Source organism: Peromyscus maniculatus, chromosome 1 (assembly GCF_049852395.1).
Source record: "Peromyscus maniculatus bairdii isolate BWxNUB_F1_BW_parent chromosome 1, HU_Pman_BW_mat_3.1, whole genome shotgun sequence".
Classification (NCBI taxonomy): Eukaryota; Metazoa; Chordata; class Mammalia; order Rodentia; family Cricetidae; genus Peromyscus; species Peromyscus maniculatus.
Window position 1 is genome coordinate 71,790,003 of NC_134852.1, and position 16,136 is coordinate 71,806,138.

A 16,136-nucleotide genomic window follows, 5' to 3' on the forward strand; every position below is an offset into this window, starting at 1 on the left:
AAAATATTAAAAAAATTCTTTGCATTTCTTCTAGCAGAATTCTGCTTTAATCAGCATTATTAGTACTCTGTCCTTAGTTCATGTAGTTACTTTCTTTTGCGTGACATCAGAGTACAGGGAAAGCCCTGTTTTCCTTTTCTATGGGGCCACCAATTAGAACATGGACAGACACTCAAAGCTAGCATGCATGGGAAATTCTGTCTTTCCCTCTTCATCAGCACATTAACTATTATAGGCCACTCTAACAATATTTGTTTAATGATATTCTTCAGAATGTAGTAGAACATTGGTTTGCTTCATAAAGAAACAATTTTGTATACAACCTAACCTGATACAAGGGTGCTAAAAAAAATCCATCAAATATCAGTTGCATGCACAGGAGTATTACCAATGTTAGATTGACATTGTGTTTCACACAAGGGGAGAATTTGCCAAACATGTTACCCAAGCTGGCCAGGAAAACCCCATGATATTACTCACATGACATATGCCTCCTGTTTTTCTTTGGATGGTGTTGTCTATATGCCTGATTTTTCATATATATATATATATATATATATATATATATATATATATATATGTTCTGGAATTAGAAAGCAGGAAATCATCTTTCCAAGCAGTCAGATGCTAATGGACTCTTCTACTAGGCTTTTCTTATTAGAAGCAAGTAAGCATTATATAACATAGGGGATAATTGTCAAAATCACACACAGATTTTCTCTAATGTAAACACCTACTCGTCAGTCATATTTCCATTATGAATCGGTGCTTGTACTCGCTCAGTTTCAAAATTTTATTTTGGAATGCTTAAATAAAACCTAAGCATAAATCAGTGAATCTGTTTTTTTGTTTTTTTTGTTTTTTAAATCACAACGTATACTAAAAGTGAAAAAAAAATATTAAGGAATCTCCTGTAAAAATAACTTCTAAATTCCTTTAAATTACACTTGAACATGGTTCTTATTGAACATTTGATTTAAACAAATTTTTACATTGTTTTGTTCTTTGAAATATTCTATCTGAACAATTAATATAGATATTACTTTACTCAAAATCATCATGTACTGTTCATATCGAAATCACAGCTAACACAATGAAAAATATCATGGCAGAATTGGTGATTGTATCACCACCTTCAAATGTAAAATCTTGTCAGGACTTAGCATATCCTAGGGTATCAAATCTTTGTTTCCCACAGACATGATTTAATATTTCAAATTTTTAGATTAAAAGAAACATATATCATTAAAATGAGAAAAAATAATTCCCACTGTATTAACCTATCCTGATACATAAGGCTAAGAAATATTGAACCCAGACGTACTCCTTTATTGGAAAAATCTCTGAAAGCATGTCATTTCAAACAGTTTTCTCTGAATCTATCCTTATACTCACAGTAACTTGAGTTGTAAATCTCCAAAAAAGACATCATTTTACAGAACTATTAAAAAATTCCACACCTGCAGAAAATCCTGTGAATTTAGAATGTCATGTCTAGGGCCACGTGATAAATCCACACAACTCAACATATTTCATGGGCAAAAAGATAAATATTTATTGACAATTCTGAGCAACTGGTTTTACATTCTAAGCCACAAGAAAATAGCAAAACTGCAAAGAGAAGACAAAAACTGAAAATAGCAGCTACTGTTTTTCACTTTAACTTGATAACAATTAGTTGACCCAGGCCCTCTCTCTTGGCCTGATTCCCCAAGAACATTTTCCAGTTTATAGATTACTCATGCTTCTGGGTTAAAACCACCTTCCTTCTGAGCATCAGAGGTCCAAAGTTTCAGAGGAGCTCTCTCTCTCTAACTTCTCTGGGGTTCCTAGTAGATGAGGCAGAGGTGTAAATGTAAAAGTCTAGCAAGTTTCTTTCCTGAGGGGAACCAATTCTCAATACTGAAGGTGACAGTGGAACATTGAAGATGTGGCACTCACTCCAAGGACTGATGCATGCATGCAGCCTGCAGTGTGTTCACTGGTCCTTCCCCTAGGTCCCTTACTATGAAGTGGCAAGACAAGCTTCTCTTTCTGCTCTTTCAGGGGCTGGTGTCTCAGCTTCATGCTGGGACCATCAGCCTGGAGAGAGACATTCATGGCCCTCCATTGTCAAGGAGACTGTTGTGAAGTGTGAGAGGTAGTGGGATGAGCACCAGGCAAGGGGGCAGTGGACTCTACTGTGGACAGTCTGAAGCACCACACCGCTGTTTACTTTAACCCAGTCATTTCACTTCGGATTATTTCATCTGCTGGAAAACCAAGGGGTTAATTTAAAACATCCTTAGGGAGGCAGAGTTGAGAGGATCACAGTCAGTTTGAAGGCAGCCTGGTTCAGGAATGCAAGCTAGTCAGGGCTACACAGTAAGACCCTGTCTCAAATCAATACACAAAACAAAAGCAAGCTCCCCCAAAGAAAATCCAACAAAAAACACCTCTTGGTTCTTTCCTAGAAGAACTGCCTAGGTTCCAAGCTTCTATAGAAATAAGGCTTCTGAGCCAGAAGGAGCTGTCACAAGGGAGATAGGTTTAAATGCTTCGAGAGGCCCTTGGCCACTTTTCAGAGCTTATTTGGATTACACACTTCCAGCAACACTGTTTTCACAAATTTTCATATCACATAGAAGCCACAAATGGAAAGAGCCCAGCGGAAAGCTGCACAAGGTAGGCACTCTAGACAGCTAATCGACAACATTTTCGATTCAATAAACACTTAGGTGAATGCCTTTCCCGCTTTGGGCCCTGTACCCAGGGATGAGGCATAAAATGAGCAAGGCAGCCCAAAGAGCAAACATCTTCTGATGAGACATGGATGAAGAGGGAGTTAGCAAATAGTACAGAGGCAGACAGGGTGTTGAAGAAAGTACCAAAACTAATGTAAAACGGAAGAAAAAAGGTGGTGGTGGGGGAGGACAGTTCTGAATAGTCTGCACACTACAGTTCTGAATAGTTCTTTTTAAACAGCCTGAAAAGGAGCACACGTGGTTTTAAAAGGCATAGAGAGAATGTCTCTGTTGAGTTTTAGAAATAATCTCCGTCGAAAAAGAGAAAAATGATCTTTAAAAAAAAAAAAAAAAAAAAAAAAAAAAAAAAAAAAAAGGTTTTGGCACTTGAGAAGGGTAAGATGGCTGTGTGTTCACCCCGGCAGGCAGACACACATTCAGTGCCCCGCCATGCCTGTGAGGTGATCTGCCACGGAATTTTGAGCTGCTTTGGGACACTGGGCAAACACGTGTCCTCTCTTGCCACAGAGGTTGCACATGATGATCTTCCGGCAGTAAGGGCTCTTGTGGCCCTCTTCTCCACACCTGTAACACCTCTCCTGCGTGCAGGTGCCGGTCATGTGGTTCGGAGAACCACATTTAAAGCACGTCTTGGGCTGCCCCTTGTACCAACTGTAGCCCCTCTCCGTTCCCAAGAAGAAGGCCCCAGGCAGGTGCTTCAGCCCGCCCTCCCCCTGGTGCAGCTCAATCTGGCACTTGTACTCCCCAGTCCAGATCCCAAACCTGTCAGTCACTTTCATTGGCAAGGCCAGCACTTCGCAGTGGCGCTTGAGCCAGGTCACGATATCCTCCACATCCACGGTCTCATTCTGGAAGAGGATGAAGAGGGTCTTCAAGCTGGGCTTGCTCCGCCCCAACAGGACAAAGTTCTCCCAGCAGTCGTCCAGCTCCCGCTTTTCCTCATAGATGCGGAGAAACAGGGCAAGCTTGTCTGCAGATCTGAAGCTCACATCGAACTCGCGGCTGCCAGGGATCTGGATGACAGCATAGATGTCCCCAGGATCCATGCCAATGGAGCGCAGGATGAGCGCGCCCACCACGAAATCCCGGGTCGGACAGGCACTCTCTTCTCCCTGGAAACAGATGCGCACAAGGAAGCGGCCCTTACCCGGCCTGGCGGCTGGAGGCTCATCCTGCAGTGGTCGCCCTGCAATTGCGTCTTTGGTCGCAATGGGCCTGGCGGGGGACGCCATGGCCGCCGCTGCCGCTGCTGCCGCTGCCGCCGCCACCTCGGCCATCCTCCTCTGATTCGCGTCTCCGGCTCCCTGCATCCTGCAAGCTTCTGCCGCGTAGCCCGCAGGGTCTCTAGTGCAGCCCCTGGGGTCCCCGCGGCCCGCAGGTGGGAAGTTGCCGGGGTTCGGAGCGGCCAGGCCCGCGGGGCTGCCCAGCCTGACACCCGCACCTCTGCCCCTTCCTACTCCCCGCCAAGGCTCACGAAAGTCGTGCTTCTTCTCCGCCAGGTTCTTTACTACCTGCGCCCAGCCCATCTTCTCTCCTGTGCCCTGGGCTTCCTCAGCCTGGGCCATAGGCTGCGCGGGGAGCAGCATCTGCAGGCGGCCCTGCTGCAGATCTTCCTCTGCTCTGCCACCTGTCGCCATCTTGCCTCTTAAACAGATGAATATCTGGGTTTTTTTTAAAACTAATTTTTACATTGTATGTGCTTAGAAAAAGTTCCCTGGAGCACTAATATAGTTATTATTTTACTCATCATCATCATCATGATGGGCTGTTCATATAAAATCATAGCTAACACAACTGAAAACATCAATTCAGACTTGATTATACCACTGCATTCAAATATAAGGCTTACCAGGACTTAGAATATCCTAGGGCATTATATCCTTGTTTCCCTCAGACATGACTGAATATTTCTTTTTTTTTATCAAAAGAATTATATATCATTTAAATGAGGAAAAATAATTCCCAATGTATTAACCTGGTCTGATACATAAAGGCTAAGAATTAGTGAACCCAGAGGCACTCCTTCTTTGGCAACATCTCCGAAGGCATGTCATTTGAACAGCTTTCTATATATCCTTATACCCACAGGCAACTTCAGTTTTAACTCTTCAAAAAGACATCATTTTACAGCATTAGTACTAAATTCCATACCTGGACATATTGCTATGTACTTACAAAGTCATGTCTACAGCCACCTGATAAATCCACACAACTCAACATATTTTCTGGGCAAAGAAAGTGTGGTACTCAATGCTAAGATACAATTCATGATCCTAAGGAACAGGATTCCTCCTGCAGAAAAATTGTCTTCTAAGAAGGATACCGAATTTCAAACCCCAATGTTTAGAAAATATGAGTACCAACCAAAAATATATTCCAAAGTAAAGAAGCAACCAAACAAGGTAGCAGCATGACAACACACATCTGCAGGCCAGTGTGTAGTGGAAATTCGCTAGGCTTGACACACTAAGCAGAAAAGCTGAGAAGAAAAGATGGATGCTAAGATAGATAGACACAGGGTATTTTAAAATGACATTGTGAGGCCTTTCAATTCCAAAGGTCAAAAATAAAAATGAGCATTAATTATCACCACATTCTCTACAATGCATCATTTAGTTCTGACTATATTTGTGTATGTATGAAAAAATATAAATTCACTAAGAAGTAGTATATCTTTTGGAATATCCTGGAGCAGACATGGTGCTTCAGGAGGGAAAATAAAGAAGAGTGAAATTATATAAATACAGTACACATGTGAGAAATGCTCATCTACGTCAAGATGCATACACATGTATACATATGTATTTTGATACATACATATAAATTTCCACCTTAAAATGTGTGTCAGAAGTAGGCATATATACATATACATACTAAACCATTTATATATATATGAAAGTAATTGATATGGTTCAACACATATAATGGAGATAATGTGAAAACTGCATGTCTTAGACCAAGAAAGGGAATCAGAGTTTTCTCTCAGGTGTCAGTAAGGAGTTATTTAGTTATCTTTTTGGTCAAGGGGGCTCTCATAGTGACCCACCGGTGATTCACAACCATTTCCATATCAGGGTCACATCTCCTAATATGATGGTGATAAGCTATATATTGAATTTCCCACACACTTTATTCATCACTGAGAAGATATGCACATTGCACCTCATTAGAAGCTTCAGTGGGAATGACTACATGTGATAGGAATGAAAACAGCATATACCTGTAGCAAGATCAAAATACCTCATACTCTTTATCTACATGCCAAAAAAAGAAAACAGTACTTGTAGAGAAGTCTCCTCTTTTCCTACTTTTGCCATAGTGCCTATTTATAATAGGAGTAATCAATTACTTGCAAGGTGATGAGCTATTATTGAAGATCCTACATACTTAGTTCATCATAGAACAGATATCCACAGGGTACCTCATAAGAAGCTTCAGTGGGTATGACTACATGGAATAGAAATGAAAAAAAAAAACTACTCTGATATAACTACAGGAAGATCAAAATGTCACATGCTCATGAGCTACATGCCACAAAATAGCACTTATAGAGTAGTCATCTCCTTTTTCCCTCTTTTGTCATAGTGGTCTATTTATAATAGGAGTAATCAATTACTTCCAAGGATTATGATTTATTCCATGAGGTGAATAAATGCCCAACACTCATAAAAGGTCCACGAACCTGAGGCTAAAATTGTCTGAGAACTATAAAAGTTATTTCTGTCATTGCACTGGAGTCAAATTGAAATAAAGTGAGTTCTGAAGACATAGTGAAGCACTAATAGATCTGGTAAAATCATGACCATCATCAGAGAAATTTCATCTCGTATTAATAGGGAATTAACACAATGATATTCAAGAGACTCTTTATATAGACCCTTAGCTAGTTTGGATAACTATGTTATGATGTTCAATGCCTTTTTAATGTGGCTTAACTAAAGCCTCCTGTATCTGTGTTGAAAAAGTACTAAAAATATTCTAAAAGATTCAGCACTGGGGGATCATTCCTTAATGACCATGTTTCACAATCTCAACTTTCCTGTCTGTCAGAGAAATTCAGAATGTGAGTTTTCAGACACAAGATAAGGTGTTCACAGGTAGTAAACTTATGAACAAACCAGATACAAGAAAAAAGAAATCTGGGGTCTTAATAACTTTCAATGGAACAATGTCTCGGAGAAATACCTGACAGTAGGAATAAATAACTGATTTCCAACAAAGTTCATGCCTTGTCTGATGTCATAGAGAAGAATGGGCTAAGCAGGAAAAAAAAGTCATGACCAAGATTTCCTATGTGTCAAAAGAAATTGACAATTCCCACCAACATTCGAAAGTTGTACCTCTGAGTCCCTAAATGACAAAAGGAATATAAGATGTAAATTTCATGTGCTATTGTTTATTGTCCACCCAGAGACTCTAGTAACAGAAAGTCTAGTGTCTGGAAAAGTTATTGCTTGATACTTTCAGCGACTCTCAGTAACTGGACAATACCATAGCTATTCCCACAGTGGATATGCTTGCGATTGGAAAGAGCAGAACTCTCTTTTCCTGTCCCAGTTAGTAAAGCCTACATTGGATTATCTTCCCTGCTTATACTGCAACACTTTTCGACTGAGACTTGGATGTCACATCTTTAAGGAGAAGCTGTAGCTTCAGAAGCAGGGTCCTACTGGCTGCACAGGTGACAAAAGCAGGAGACTCAGAGCTGTGATCCTGGGAATCAAACAATTATGACTTTGCTAAACTGAATGGGATCTGTCTCCTGTAGATGTTAGGAGCAGTCTCATTTCTGGGCCAATAATGAGTCAGGCTTTGGTTATAAACAGGATCAACTGTGTCCTGTAATATAGCCTGAGCCTGACTGGTAGGAAGACAGACCTTGGACACTTTCCTTAATACTCCTTGCCACTGATTGAAGGACTGTGTGCATTCAAATTGAGCCCAGGATAAGAACCAATAAGGACAATTATCTCAGTTCCACCAAAGTTGAGATGTTGATTCATTTCTCCCTCACTCCCACTTAAATGTCCGTGTGCTGCCACTGAAGCAGCGAAATTGAAAGTGTACAAGAGCAAAAACATGCAGTTTACTCTGGTCTCTGCCTCCAATTATCAGAAACAAAAAAAAACAAACAAAAAACAAATAACAATTAAGAAAACAAACAAACAAAAAACAGCCCATGCCAAATTGGAAGTAATCATGTATCAGTTGCTTGGGCCAAATTCCTGGCTATATACTACCAACCCTCCCTTTCTGCCTGCTGCTGGCTGATTGTGATACTGTGTTGTGGATTGCAGCTTGCTGTTGACAGTTTCAGATCTGTCATGTCATTTTCTCTACTGCAATGATAGATTCTTGAGTTAAACCATTCCAATAACACACACACACACACACACACACACACACACATACTTGTATGGCATAAAGAAGATGCTACTTCCTGTGGGATGTTCTTTATGTTCAATGTGTTGCTCTGATTGGTTAAAAAATAAAACCTGATTGGCCAGTACCAGACAAAAAGTATAGACGGAACAAGGAGAGAGGAGAATTCTGGAAAGTGAAAGGCGGAGGTACAGAGACGCTGTCACCCACTGACATGAGAAGATGTTAAGTTACCGGTAAGCCACAAGCCATGTTGCAACTTATAGACTAATAAAAATGGGTTAATATAAGATATAAAAACTAGATAACAAAAAGCCTGCCATGGCCATATAATTTGTAAAAAATATAAGTGTCTGTGTGTTTATTTTATAAATGAGCTATGAGACTGCAGGGCTTGACAGGACCTTGAGAAAAAAACTCTAGCTACTAGTTTTATAAATAGTAATGGTATATTTAGCCATATTCCAAACACAGGCAATTTGTATATGCTATCTTACTGTGACCTATATTATTATGTAATATTTTGAGATTTTTGTATTATAGTGTAATATTCATAATCTTTATGTTCTTTTTACACTATCTCCTTTGTGTGTATGAATTTATATGTGGTTTCACATATGTCTGCATGCATATAGCATTCATTTTGGATTCAAAGTCCCATAAATATTCACAAAATACTCCATACACAAATAGAGATATTTTGAAAGTGCTCAAAAATTCTTTGCATTTCCTCTAGTAGAATTCTGCTTTAATAATCATTATCAGTACTCTGTCCTTAGTTCATATAATTACTATCTTTTGGGTGACATTTGAGTTCAGAGAAAACCCTCTGTTTTATGTGTTGCCTTCGATTAGAACATGGACAGACTCTCAAAACTAGCACACTTGCGAAATTCTACCTTTTCCTCTTCATCAGCTCATTAAATATTATAGGCCACTCTGACAATATTTGTTTAATGATACTTCTTCAGCTTGTAGTAGAAAATTGATTTGATTCATAATGAAATAATTATGCATGCACACTCAGCTAATACAAGGGTGCTAAAAGGACCATCAAATATTAGTTCCATGCACAGGTGTATTAGCATTGTTGGATTGACAAAATTTTTCACACAAGTAGAGAATTTGCCAAACATGTTACCCAAGCTGGCCAGGAAAACTCCATGAGATTACTCATACTGCATGTGCTCATGTCCTGTGATTGGATGGTGATGCCTGTATGCCTGATTTTTCATATATGTATTCTGGAATTAGAACCCAAGTAATTATATTTGCTAGGAGCCAGTTTGTTGATGGAGCCTGCTCCTGGGCTTTGTTTATTAGAAACAAGTAAACAAAATATAACATAAGGGATATTTGTCAGAGAACACACAGATGTTTCCTAATGTAAACAACTACTTGACATGTTTCCATATCTATGAATTTGTGCTTGCACTCACTCACTTTCAACTCTTGATTTCAGAATGCTTAAATAAAACCTAAGCATATATCAAGTTTATATGCTTTTTTGTTTTCTTTTTTTAAAATCACAACACATACTGAATGTGAACAATGCTGAGGAGTCTCTTGTAAGTAAAACCTCAGAATTCTATTAAAATACATTTTTTCACCATTCTTCTTCAAAATAAGGTAGTTATAATGAGTTATTACATTGTTATATACTTAACCATCAATATAGCTATTATTTTAGTCATCTTCATCATGTGCTGTTTGTAAACAAAATCACAGATAACACTACTGAAAATATGAAGGCTGACTTGATGATTGTACCACCTCCGTCAAATGAAAAAACTTACCAGGACTTAGCATAGCCTATTGAATTATATCCTTGTTTCTCAGAGACATGACTGAATATTTCAATCTTTTTTGATTAAAAGAAACATATATCATTTAAATGAGAAAAAATAATTTCCAATATATTAATCTAGCCTGATACATAAGGCTAAGAAATAATTGACTCAGATGAAGTACTTCTTTGGCAACATCTCTGAAGTCATTTCTTTTCTAACTGTTTTCTATATATCTATCCTTACAGACATAAGCAACTTTAGTTGTAACTCTCCAGAATTATTTTTTGACATAATTTTACAGCACTATTACAAAATTCCACACCTGCAACAAACTACTATGTATGGTGATATTTTATTTGTACTGAAATGTAATTTTGATTTTATGTTAATAAAGTTGCCCTGGGGTCAGAGCTATTAGAGCCATAGCAAGAGCGTTGTGGTTAGAAGAGCTAGGTAGATTTCTTTGTGTTCAGGGATACAGCCAGTATTGGAGACATATGCCTTTAAGACCTGGAGGGCGGTACTTACAGGCAGTGATGAGGCAGTCATGTGGTTGGGTTTACAACCAATGAGAAGGCAGAACAGAAAGAATATTTAAACATAGACAAACAGGAAGTAGCTCTCTCTCGGGGAAGCTAGGAGCACTGCAGGAATTAAGATTTTATCTCTGAGCTCTGACCTCTCGGCTTTTCTCTTTTACCTTGGCTCTGTGTTTCTTATTTTAATAAGACGATTGGTTACATCTACATCTGGCGCCCAACGTGGGGCGAATCCATTAAAAACTGCTTGGGGCCGGCTCCCTAGCCCCGGCCCAGGTCTGCTTGGGCTCAGGCTGGACTGTGAGCTGCTTGCTTAAAGCCAGTGCTACAAACAGCTCAGGCCTGCCCTGCTAAACAGGGCCCCTGCCTGTAAAGCCAAGCCTTGACTCAGCTCAAGAGGGAACAAGTGGCTGGCTTTAAGCTTTAGCTGGCTACCCTTTCACTTTCACTTTCACTTTCACTTTCACTTTTGCTTTCTCTCTTTCTCTCTCTCTCTCTCTCTCTCTCTCTCTCTCTCTCTCTCTCTCTCTCTCTGGATTTACACCTAGGACTCTAGGTGGCTGTTTTGAAATTCGCTCGGATTTCTACTGTTTTACGCAGATTTGGTAAGTCATAAAGGAAACTATTTAAAAGACAAATTTTTTCCACATTTAAAAAAAATGGGTTTCCTGTGTACATTGGAAGAAAATTGGGTTTTGTTTGAAATTTTAGGCAGTCTGCCAATGGAACAACTATATGAAAAGATTAGTATTATGGGAATTATGCAGTTTATCACCATGCTTATTCTCATTTTACTATTTAAAAAGATAGTCGATTTAAGTGCCAGGATAACAGCTTTAGAAAAACCTGTTAAACCTGTAAAAATTCAGACAGGAGAAATTAACAGTGAAGTTGGTTCAAGTTTGGATCATAAGGTTACAGAAAGAAAGCCTGTTTTCACACAGTCACCCTTAATTTATCCTGTAACCGTACAGCAGATGCCTGATCAAATGGCTACACAAAATATCTGGGCTCCAATTGAACTGATGGATTTTAAAAGGTTTACGGAGGCAATAGTATCTTATGGCATGCATTCCCCATATGTAAAGCAAATGTTAAACTCTTGGTCAACATATAATAGGATTATACCACAGGACTGGCGGGACCTTGCACAAGCTGTTCTGGAACCCAGCCAGAGAATTCAATTTCTAACGTGGTTTAAGGATGAAGCTAGAAATGTAGAAAAACAATGGACAGATAAAGGAATACAAGTTTGTCAGGATCAGCTTATTGGAGAAGGCCAATATGCTTCAATACAAACACAATGTTTATATGATGTTCAAACTGTAATTTTATGTCGAATGGCAGCCTTGAATGCATGGGACAGAGTTGAGGAACCAGGAAAAAAACCTGAGTCATTCACAAAGGTTATGCAAGGCCCAAAAGAATCTTTCACAGATTTTTTAGAAAGACTGGCTTCAGCAGTAAACAGAATGGTCTCAGGATCAGAAGCTAGTAAGGCAATAATTGAAGCTTTGGCATTTGAGAATGCGAATGCAGCATGCAAAAGAATAATCAGGCCGTTAAGGGCAAGATCTGCACCTTTGGAAGATTGGATTAGAGAAACAATTAATGTTGAGGCTGATGAGCATGATGATACGTGGGTAGGAGAAGTAATTTCAAAAGGTTTGAGGAGTGTTAGATGTTTTGGGTGTGGAAAGCAAGGACATTTTAAAAGGGACTGTAAACAGGTCATTCCTAGAAGCAATGTTTCTTCAAGGAACAATGGCAACAGAAGGCCCCTTCCTTCTGGAGTATGCAGAAGGTGTGGTAAGGGAAAACACTGGAACAACGAATGTAGATCAACAAAGGACAGACAGGGTAATCCTTTGCCTCAGTTTTCGGGAAACTCCCGGAGGGGCCTCATGCAGGCCCCCATAGCAAAACCAGTTCAAACCTTTCCTGCAGCTGTAGAGGAAATCCCTGCTCTGAGCGATTAAATAACCAAATGACTATTGGAATAAATCATGCTGGTCAGGATGATGAAAAAGAGAGAATAGAAAATTCAGGAGAAAACATAAAGAAAATTTTTTGGCAAACTTCTATTAATGAACAGAGACCAAAATTAACGATAAAAATAAATGGTGTTTTGTTGTCTGGTCTGGTAGACACAGGTGCGGACATTACCATAATTGCACCAGAATTTTGGCATCCAACTTGGCCTCTTCAGGAGGTAAACGTTCAACTGTTAGGAATTGGGACATTATCTGGAGTGAAACAGAGTGCAAGATGGCTGGAATGTATAGGTCCAGAAGGACAGAGAGGAAAATTAAAACCATATGTCGCTAACATAGCTATGAACCTGTGGGGTCGAGACTTGTTGCAACAATGGAATACTCAGATTAAAATCCCTCCAATCTCAGAAACAAATCATAAACTAGCACATGTTTCTGAGAGAAATATTAGAAGGCATTATTTTGAGTGGTCACCAGCCATCCATATTATACAGGAACAGGGCACAACAACTGATAATCTTCCAAAAATACCAACAGCTCTACCTTTAAAATGGTTAACAGACAAGCCTGTATGGGTTCAGCAATGGCCTTTAACAACAGAGAAACTCCAGGCTTTAGAAGAGCTGGTAGAAGAACAGTTAAATGCTCAGCATATTGAACAGTCAACCAGCCCTTGGAATTCTCCTGTAATTGTTATTAAAAAGAAATCTGGTAAATAGAGAATGGTAACAGACCTTAGAGCAATTAACAAAGTAATTCAGTCAATGGGCTCTCTACAATCTGGAATTCCTTTGCCTACTCTGTTACCAAAAGGATGGCCTCTCATAGTTATTGATTTAAAAGACTGTTTCTTTTCAATACCCTTACAAGAAAAAGACAAAGAAAGATTTGCTTTCACAGTGCCTACTTATAATAATTCTCAACCGGTTAAAAGATTTCAATGGAGGCTCCTCCCTCAGGGAATGTTGAATAGCCCAACTCTGTGCCAATATTTTGTACAACAGCCATTGGAAGTGATACGTAAAAAATTTCCTAAATCTATAATTTATCATTATATGGATGATATTTTACTAGCTGACTCAAATGCAGATACTTTAGAAAGAATGTTTGAAGAAGTAAAGAAAATTTTGCCTTGCTGGGGATTACAAATTGCTCCTGAAAAAATACAAAGAGGAGATTCTATTAATTATTTAGGATATAAAATAGAGCTACAAAAAATTAGACCCCAAAAGGTGCAAATTAGGAGAGATAGACTACAGATTCTTAATGACTTTCAAAGATTATTTGGAGATATTTCTCATCTACGAACTATTGTTGGGGTAAAAAATGATGAACTGACTAATTTGTTCAAAACCTTAGAAGGTGACAAGGACTTAAATAGTCCAAGAGAATTATCACCTGAAGCTGAGAAAGAATTGGCCTTGGTAGAAAAGAAAGTACATGAAGGGCACGTGGATCGTATTGATCCAAAGCTGGATTGCATTTTGGTTATTTTACCTTCTAGGCATTCCCCTACTGGAATATTAATGCAGAGGGAAGATATTATATTGGAATGGATATTTTTACCAAATAAACCAAATAAAAAATTAAAAACTTATGGGGAAAAAATCTCTGACTTGATTTGGAAAGGAAAATTGAGACTTCGTCAATTAGCAGGAATAGACCCAGCAGAAATTGTCGTACCTTTAACTAAGGAGGACATTGAAAAATTATGGACAGAAAGTGAACCTTGGCAAAGAGCTTGCAGTAATTTTTTGGGAGAAATTAACAGCAAATATCCCAAAAGCAACAGAATTGATTTTATAAAGAGAGCTGATTGGATCTTGCCTCGAATTGTACGGCAAAAACCCATATCTGGAGTTCGTACATTTTATACAGATGCCAACAAACAAGGAAAGGCAGGTTACAAATCAGAAAATTTAAGTAAAGTGGTACAAAGTCCTTATAATTCAGTGCAAAAATCAGAATTGTATGCTATTCTGTTGGTATTAATGGATTTTTCAGAACCTCTCAACATAGTAACTGACTCTCAGTATGCTGAAAGAGTGGTATTACATATTGAGACTGCAGAATTTATCCCTGATGCTTCAGAATTAACTTCACTATTTATTCAATTACAAGATACAATCAGGAAAAGGAGTCATCCTTTATATATAACTCACATCTGATCTCATACTGGTTTGCCAGTCCCTTTAGCACAAGGCAATGATGAGATTGATAAATTATTGGTAGGAAATGTGCTGGAGGCCTCAGAATTTCATAAAAAACATCATGTCAATAGTAAAGGTTTAAAAAAAGATTTTTCCATAACCTGGCAACAAGCCAAAGAAATAGTAAAGAAATGTCCTACTTGTTCCTTCTATAATCAAACGCCATTACCAGCAGGATGTAACCCAAAGGGTACTCAGAGGAATGAAATCTGGCAGATGGATGTGTTTCACTTTGCAGAATTTGGAAAATTGAAATATGTACACCACACCATTGATACTTATTCAGGATTTCAGTGGGCAACTGCTTTGAGTTCTGAAAAAGCTGACTCTGTAATCACTCATTTGCTAGAAGTTATGGCCATCATGGGTATACCTGCACAAATCAAAACTGACAATGCTCCATCATATGTCTCTGTTAAAATGAAACAGTTTTTTGCTTATTATAAAATAAAGCATATTACAGGTATACCACATAATCCTACAGGCCAAGCAGTTATAGAAAGATCAAACAGAACTCTAAAGGATATGCTAAATAAACAGAAAGGAGTAACAAAAACCCCCAGAAATAGACTGCATAATGCTCTATTAACTTTGAATTTTCTGAATGCCAATGAGAAAGGAACAACAGCTGCAGAGAGACATTGGGTAATAGAAAAAACTACAGAATTAAATCAGCCTATATACTTTAAGGATGTGCTGACCTCAGAATGGAAGCCAGGGTATGTATTACATTGGGGACGAGGTTTTGCTTTTGTTTCTACAGGAGAAGATAAGCTGTGGATACCATCAAAATTGATAAAGGTTCGATTTGAACAAGAAAAACCTCTTAATTAGAGGAGGTGATAGTTCATCAACCACCATGAACATCCAATTTAAACTAACTTGTACCAGTAACACATGTCTTTTCATTTAATCAGATAATAACTTGCCAAAAGGGAACATCCCCAAAGTTAGTCTTGGGGGAAAGGTTTTTGTTTTTGTCTTTTAGGAGAATGATGGTTAAGGAATCTGAAGAACACAAGACAAATGAGACAACTGAAGAAAAGGGACAAATCATCTATCCCAGGAAACAAAGTGAAACGGCATATGGGTATATATAATCTAAAAAAAAATTTATGTCTTCTTAAATGTTTGTTTCTGCTTTTCTCTAAAGATTTAACACTATTGGTTTTCTAATAGTCCCAGTTCAATTAAAATTTAAAGCTGACTTTGGAGTTGGAGAATGGCTCTCTCCTTCTTTAAACTCAAGCATGTTGTTAAAAGGAAAATGCAAACTCCCTGTATCATGCCAGAAAGAGCCATTTTCTGCTATGGGACAGGACAAAAGCCAAATTAATTAAGGGACTATTCTATTACTAATCTCAACCCTTTGATTCTATTCTGATTCTTTAAACTTTTCTTAAAGTATAAATTTTATATCAAAATTTACAAGATTAATATATATATACATTTTAAACTTTGTTAAGATATGAATGGT

The 16,136-nt window shown here is 38.4% G+C and overlaps 1 protein-coding gene across 1 annotated transcript; it reads right to left on the bottom strand.

Annotated features, from left to right (window-relative positions):
• Window positions 1–1,354: 1,354 nt before the first annotated feature.
• LOC102912008 (zinc finger CCHC domain-containing protein 3-like) lies at window positions 1,355–4,407 on the bottom strand. The gene has a single exon (XM_006996522.4). It carries the CDS (start codon window positions 4,379–4,381, stop codon window positions 3,161–3,163), a length of 1,221 nt encoding a protein of 406 aa, XP_006996584.2. The 5' UTR covers window positions 4,382–4,407; the 3' UTR covers window positions 1,355–3,160.
• Window positions 4,408–16,136: the final 11,729 nt, after the last annotated feature.

Excerpts from the sequence above, each read along its gene's own strand:
- LOC102912008 (XM_006996522.4), bottom strand. The coding sequence starts at position 4,381 with ATGGCGACAGGTGGCAGAGCAGAGGAAGATCTGCAGCAGGGCCGCCTG.